The 7,981-nt window shown below is 36.7% G+C and overlaps 1 protein-coding gene across 1 annotated transcript; it reads left to right on the plus strand.

The window, feature by feature from the left end:
- Nucleotides 1–228: 228 nt before the first annotated feature.
- LOC116522006 (vomeronasal type-2 receptor 26-like) lies at nucleotides 229–7,300 on the plus strand. The gene is made up of 5 exons (XM_032236594.1): nucleotides 229–320; nucleotides 896–1,187; nucleotides 2,202–3,065; nucleotides 6,139–6,265; nucleotides 6,402–7,300. Exons 1-5 carry the CDS (start codon nucleotides 229–231, stop codon nucleotides 7,298–7,300), a joined length of 2,274 nt encoding a protein of 757 aa, XP_032092485.1.
- Nucleotides 7,301–7,981: the final 681 nt, after the last annotated feature.

Below are 7,981 nucleotides of genomic sequence, written 5' to 3' on the forward strand. Positions count from 1 at the left end.
ATATTTCAATTCAGGAACAATCAATGCATTTTGAACCCCAGGGGGATTGGCACAGCTTTGTTTCAGAGTCCTTCCTACAGGTTTCCTCCCATTTATTCTCCTCTGTCACAATACATGCTCAAATCCTGATGCAATTCAGGAAATGAATTGGCAATCTCAAGGGCATCCTAATAGACAATGATAGGTTTTCTGATTAGGTGCACTCTCAGATATAAATTTGAAGGAATCATGACGAAAGACAGAGACATTTTCAAGAGTTTGGATGTTGCTGCTCCTAGTATTCTTGATGAAGAAAATTGGGACGCTGAGCTGCCCTGCAAGTGATGCTTTCCTTATTCCTCATGAGTGGTACCAACCTGGTGACCTTGTGATTGGAGGGATGACGTCCCACATCTATTACAACCTTTTTGGTATTGATTTTAAGGAATATCCTTCTATAACTCCTTATGACATACCATTGTAAGGATTTTTTCCTCTTTTCCTAATCTTAATCTGTTTCCTATAATTTTCTTATGAGAGTATCAATATAGGGGTTATATCTTGTCCTTCTAGTTATGAGAGAGTACACTTTTTGGTTTTTTACTTGATTTTAAAGAACTTGTAATATAATGTATAAAGTTTCAGTGGAAAACATCTTTCAAATGAATTTGTAATATTTGTTTTAAATCTGTATCATGATTCTTAACAAAATATATACAATAAATGACTGATATATGATGGAATTGATTTTGTTGTACATATGCTGTTGTACAAATTATTCAGCATGTTAGAAAACACATTACTTTTATACTTTCATCAGAGAAAGAAATGTTAGTTATTCATACAAAAATGATGCAACCTTGCTTATGAGAATAATAAATTTCTTTTTCCAATGAGATATTTAAATCTTTTGCAGTATAATAATGAAATTCTACCAGCACATCCTTGCCTTGGCCTTTGCTGTGAAGGAGATCAATGAGGACTCCCAGATCTTACCCAATGTCACTCTCGGGTTCCATATCTATGATAGTTACAACAACCCAAGGATGACCTATCGTACCATTCTGGACCTGCTTTTTAAATACCAGGAATTTGTCCCAAACTACAAATGTGATAGCCAGAAGAATCTCAAGGCTATCATTGGGGGACTGGATTTTGCCACATCATCTTATATATCTGAAATTATAGGATTCTTAAAGATTCCACAAGTACGTTCGAAAGGGGTTTAGAAGAAAATTCATAATCTTATTGTTGTTATGGAATAATTTATACACATAAAAAATTAGGCTTAGGTTTGCGTTAATAAGTGTTGGAATGTTCTGCATGGCTTAATGTCAAATATTTAGCATTGTTATTTGAAACTACCATGCCAGTTACACAAAGTGAATATCAGGAATAGCTATTATTTGAATATTTGAATTTGTTTGCTAAAATAATTGATTTTATTTTTTATTTTATTTATTTTGTGAAGTGTGTATTAGATAACATATGTAAGTATAAACAGGATTATAATACATGAAATGGATACAAATAAAAAAGGATCATTGGGACACGGACAGTAGGCTCACTGGTGCCTTTATGCAGGATCCTTTCAGACCTCTTAGGAAAGGGGAGAGGTTGATAGTAGACAGTCTAAGGTTAAAGCTTTGGGGATTTCGCGAATAAACCACAGAGTCACTAGTGCATTCCAGGCATGGACAGTTCTGTTGTCATATTTTCTGAAATTGAGTTTGGAGCATTTTACCTTAAGTTTGCATCTATTGTGTGCTCATGTGTTTTTGTGTTTGAAGCTGAATTAGTCATTGACAAGTGGGACATTGTAGCAGATAATTTTATGTACTACACTTAGGTCCGACCAGAGGGGCACAGGGGGCTCTCGCGAGCTCTATTTTCGGCTGCGAGAACATCCTCCAGCACGCTGAAAGCTACAATGGAGGTTGGGAGGGCCAGGCCGAGGCACTAGGGGCTAGTCCTTCACTGTTTCCAGGGAAGCCCTGTGGGCCAGATCTAAGAATTCCCCAGGCTCTATCCAGCCACTGGGCCTTGAGATTGTCACCCCTGATCTAGTGCATATGATTGAAATATTTTCCCCAAAATTGTGTCTATATTCTTCAGGAAATGCTAGGACAACAATTTTCCTTGGATATATTTTAAATGAAAACAAATTGAAAAAATAAATTTGAACAAAAGTCTCATCAGAATTCAACTGGACTTTCTTTTAGCTGACTTGTGTCGCATTACCTCAGGAGGAATTTCAGACCAGTAAGCCCTCTTCACTTTATTTCATGGTCCCCAAAGAGGACCAGCAGTACATTGGGATCATCCAACTCCTTCACCATTTCAGGTGGACATGGATTGGGATATTTTCTGTTCGTAATAACAATGGAGAAAAATTCTTACAGAAAATGCAGCCCTTACTTTCACAGAATGGAATATGTTCAGAATTCATAGAAAGGCTTGATCCAACAATACACTTTGAAAACGTGGAAGAAACCTATCTACAAATTTTCACTACTTCAATTAATATGTTGAATAGCAATTCTAATGCATTTCTTGTCTATGGACCATCCTGTGTAATTATATGGCTAGGATTTGTTATATTTATATCAGATCCTGAAAGAATGGAAACTGCCTTAATTGGGAAGGTGTGGATCGTGACTGCAATGATTGATTTTGTACTATCAGGCGTTACAATCAATTCGGATCTCAAGATGTTCCATGGGGCTCTTTCCTTCACCATTCATTCAACAGCTGTTGCAGGTTTCAGGGAATTTCTTCAGACAATTAATCCTCTTTCAGACTCCAGAGATGGGTTTCGACAGGATAATTGGGAACAGTCATTTGACTGTTCATTTCCAAAGTCAGAGTTACAAGAAATACACAGTAGGAGATGCACTGAGGAGATGAAGCTGGAGGACCTTCCAGCACCTCTGTTTGAAATGGAAATGACTGGCCAAAGCTACAGCGTCTACAATGCTGTTTATGCTGCGGCTCATGCTTTGCAGGCTCTAGACATGTTGAGGTTCAAGAGGAGGAAAACCATGATGAGGAAAATCCCTGATCTTCCACAGCTACAGCCTTGGCAGGTATTCCATTTGCACTGGAGGCTTCTTTTATTTCAATCAGCAGTTTGAAATAGAATTACCTTTGGAACCCATTGTGGAAACTCTTAATATATTTTGCATGGGTGGAAAAAAATAGAAATAGAACCCTTTCTTGACAGTAATTAGTTGAGGAAAAATTGCTTTCAGAAATTCTGGGTGCTCCATAATAGCAGATATTTACAATGCAAATACAATAGATTAGAATAGAATGGAATAGAATAATAGAGTTGAAAGGGACCTTGGAGTTTTTCTAGTCCAACCCACTGCTTAGAAAGGAAACCCTACACCACTTCAGACAAATGATTATCTAATCTCTTATCTACCCAATTCCTACAAGTGTTCTTCATATATTTTAGTTTCTAGTCCCCTAATCATCTTTATTGTTATTCTCTGCACTCTTTCTAGAGTCTCAGCATCTTTTTTTTTACATTGTGGCAGCCAAATATGAATGCAGTATTCCATGTGTGGCGTTACGAAGGCAATTTAAAGTGGTATTAACTGTTCAAGTGGTCCTGATTTAATCCCACTGTTTATGCAGCCTAGAACTGGGTTGGATTTTTTTGGCAGTTGCTGCACACTGCTGGCTCATATTTAAATGGTTGTCCACCAGGACTCCAAAATCCCTCTTACAATTGCTACTATTGAGCAAGGTGCCACATATACAGTAGCTGTATTTTTTTTTCATGCCTAAATATAGAACCTTACTTTTTTAACCGTTGAATTTCATTTTATTAGATAGCGCCCAATGTTCAAGTCTGTCAAGATCTTTCAGTATCTGGAGCCAATCTTCTTGAGTGTTGGCTATTCCTGCCAGTTTGGTGTCATCTGCAAATTTGATGAGTTCCATATCTGTTCCCCCCTCCAAGTCATTGATGAAAATGTTGAAGAGTACTGGGCCTAAAACAGAGCCTTAGGGTAACCGACTGCATACTTTCCTTCATGTAGATGAAATTCCATTGACGACTACACATTGGGTGAACTGACTGGTCAGTCAGTTATGAATCCATCTGATGGTGTTGCTGTCTAACCCACATTTTTCTACTTTATCTAGTAGTAGGTTATGGGCTACTTCATCAAATGCCTTACCGAAGTCCAAGTATATCAACTAATTTTGTCACTTTGCCAAAGAATGAAACAAGATTAGTCTGGCATGATCTCTTTTTGACAAAACCATGTTGGTTTTTGGTTTTTTCTTTGTGGGCTTCTAGTTTTTGCTGATTCATTGCTTGATTATCTTTTCCAGAATCTTCCTTGAATATTGAAGTCAGGCTGATAGGTCTGTGGTTTCCTGGATCTATATTTTTCCTTTTTTGAAGATAGGTACTAAATCAGCGCTTTTCCAGTCCTCTGGCTGTTCCATGGTGCTCTAGGATCTTTGTTCAGTGGTTCTGCTATCTCCTCTGCCAGTCCCTTCAGAACCTTCTGGTGTAATCGATCCAGTCCTGGTGATTTGAACTCAGTTAGGGTAGACAGGTGCTCACATACCATTTTCTTCCCTATTTTAACTTGTGTTCCTAATCTGTTTTTTGTGGGGTTGTTTTTGATAGGTTGGATTGTTGTTTCTCTTTGTGTAAAGACAGTGGCAAAAAAACCCCAAATTGAGTAGTTTTGCTTACTCCCTCTTGATTGTACCTTCTTGACACTTTCTCCCAGCAATGGAGCAATTGTTTCCTTGCCTTTTTTCTTGTATTTAACATATTGGAAGAAGCTTTTTTTGGTCACAAGCTGTTTATTAGACAGCCATTTGTTTGAAATGTTGTAGGATTTTCTCATTGAGTTGGCTTATTACTAGAAAACATTCAAGGTATCTTGCATCTGTGTTATGTAGTTCAGTATAAAATAGATACCACAAATGATAAAAAATATTTAATAAACCAGCATAACTTGAACAATAATAGTTAAAAGGATAATTTATATTACTTTTTGTTATCTCTTCAAAAAGTAATCAATTCTCCAGCTAAGTGACTAACTTAGTTTTCTGTCTCTTTGGGATATTTAGAGGCATAGTAGGCCCTTTTTAAATGTAGCATGCATAATATGAAACAACCTTATATTTGCAACAGTCTCTATCAGATTCTAACTCTCATTTATCTATTAAAGAAAGTTTCTGTCTCAAATTCTAAAATCTGGAAATTAACCAGACCTCAGACTCTCAAACAGCTTTGTACCAATGAGTAAATATTATACATTATCTATCTTGAATTAGTTTTTGTTAGTAAATGGATAAAGTGATATAATTCCAAAAGGCTATTTTCTTTCCGATTCTCTGCATTGTTATATTTCCTTAAAATAATATCAAATAAATCAAAGAGTTGACATATATATTTCCATTTAATATTGATTATAAAATTTCTAAGTTTAGGTATTTAATAATAGTTATTGGATAGGGCAGAATGAGTGAATGTAACATGGATATCTTTTTGTCTTCTCTATTACGTTGCTTTTAATTCCCTCTCTCTTTTATTCCCTTTCAATTAGCTCCATTCATTTCTTCAAGGCATTTCTTTTAACAATTCAGCTGGGGAGAGAGTGTTTCTGAATGAGAAAGGGGAAGCAACTGGTGGATTCGACATCACCAACTTGATCACTTTTCCAAATAGATCCTTTCAGAGAGTTAGAGTTGGAAAGCTGGATCTAAAGGCTCCAAAAGGGAAGGAATTATGGGTTGATGAAAATGTGATTGTTTGGAATCTAGCTTTTAACCAGGTACCTAATTAGTGAATCAACCATGCCTTAATCCATGATGATTCCATTTTCAGCCTAGTCTCTTTCAAAATCTGATTTCTCATTTTTAAAAGAAACGAAGGCATATTCTTTTCAAATGCTGTTGAAGATCAAGCACTCATTGAATTGAAAAAAAATGATATTGCAGTGTAAAAGCATTGTTTGCATGGTTGATTTGCATTTACAAAAGATTGTCAACATGTCATGATTTTATTTACTGATCAAATAAGAAGCCTTTGGGAAGTCAAAAGTAATTCTCTTCCATAAAGGAGATAAATTACAAACTGCTTTAAATATCTCCAATTTCAAAATATTTTATCTTTATCATCAGGTTCTTCCACTTTCTCGATGCAATGACCCTTGTTTCCCTGGATCCTGGAAGAAAGGGATTGAGGGGAATCAGTTCTGCTGCTATGACTGTGTTCCATGTCCAGAAGGGAAGATTTCAAATCAAAATGGTAGGGTAGAAAATCTACCATTTTTCATTAGACTCAAGCAAACTTTAACAAACTATTTCGATGAATAAAATTAATAAGATAATTTTCAGTAATATGCAATGCCTTAATGAAAAAATATCCTTGATTTTCCTTCCAGATATGGATGACTGTTTTGAATGTTCAGAAGATCATTATCCAAATAAAGAAAAGAATGGATGTAAACTGAAACTGCTGGTTTTCCTAACTTTTGAAGAACCCTTAGGAATTGGTTCAGCCTCAGGAGCTCTTGGTTTCTTCTTCTCGACCTCTTGGATTCTTGGAATTTTTATTAAGAACAAAGATACTCCCATTGTCAAAGCCAACAACAGGTCCCTCACCTACACCCTCCTTGTCTCTCTTCTGCTCTGTTTTCTCTCCTCTTTGCTCTTCCTCAGCCAGCCTGGAAAAGTGACCTGCCTTCTCCAACAATCAATGTTTGGCATCACCTTCTCGGTGGCCATTTCTAGTGTACTGGCCAAAACCACAACTGTAGTTGTTGCTTTCATGGCCACTAAACCTGGATCTCAGATGAGGAAATGGGTGGGGAAAAGATTGGCCTTTTCTATTGTACTCTCATGCTCTTTCTTCCAAGTATGTATTTGTATTGTTTGGTTGTCGACATTTCCCCCATTCCCGGAGTTGGACATGCGTTCACAGCCCCAAGAAATGATTTCACAGTGCAATGAGGGGTCAGCTTTCTTCTTCTACTGTGTCTTGGGCTACATGGGTATCTTGGCCATCGCCAGCTTTATTGTGGCTTTCCTTGCCCGTAAATTACCTGACACCTTTAACGAAGCCAAGTTCATCACCTTCAGCATGTTGGCCTTTTGCAGTGTGTGGCTCTCCTTCTTTCCAGCCTATCTGAGCACAAAAGGCAAAGCCATGGTAGCTGTGGAGGTCTTCTCCATTTTGGTCTCCAGCGCTGCATTATTAGGATGCATATTCCTCCCAAAATGCTACATCATTGTTTTCCGTCCCGACCTCAACCACAGGGAGCAACTCATAAAGAGAAATTAATTTCTGGCTCCGAAGAATTGCTGAAAATATTACTAGAATGACTAATACCTATATTTAACATATAAGTGATAGGGGAGAAGGGCATTTCTGTCAAAGAAAGATTTGTTCAAGATGTTTATGATTATTTAGATTTATTATTTTTGCCCATTTCAAAATCTGTGCTCATACTTCTTCTCCATTTCCCAAGATTCTTTAACCTGATGCTTTTTCCTTTTCATCACGTGCATTGAACTTGATTTTGGTTGTCTAAGTTTCTTATTCCCTGTTAGGTTTTATCAGATTTCATGAACATGAAATGATATCCCATGTTTGCAGAGGCATTACATGAATTCCTAAAGTATTACATAAATACAGGAAGAAGTATATTTCCATTTTAAAAACATAAATTTATCAAAGTATCACTAACTTTGTATTAGTCAGTGTTCTTTCAAATGTGAAATTTATTGAGTTTGTAATTCTTGTAAGCTTAACTGCATCTTAGAAAAGCATGACCATTATTTGAGTATATTCCTCTGCAAAGACTTCAAGCAATAAATTAGATTATTTGAACCTTGGTGTGTGCAGCTGTTTTTTTCTCCTGTCTGATATTAATCTCCACTCCTTCAATTGTTTTCTGGGGAACAATGGGAAACATCAGAATGCCATATGATGTAAAAGCAGAAGCAGAAGCAGCAGATGCAA

The sequence above is a fragment of the Thamnophis elegans genome, chromosome Z (genome assembly GCF_009769535.1).
Source record: "Thamnophis elegans isolate rThaEle1 chromosome Z, rThaEle1.pri, whole genome shotgun sequence".
Taxonomy (NCBI): Eukaryota; Metazoa; Chordata; class Lepidosauria; order Squamata; family Colubridae; genus Thamnophis; species Thamnophis elegans.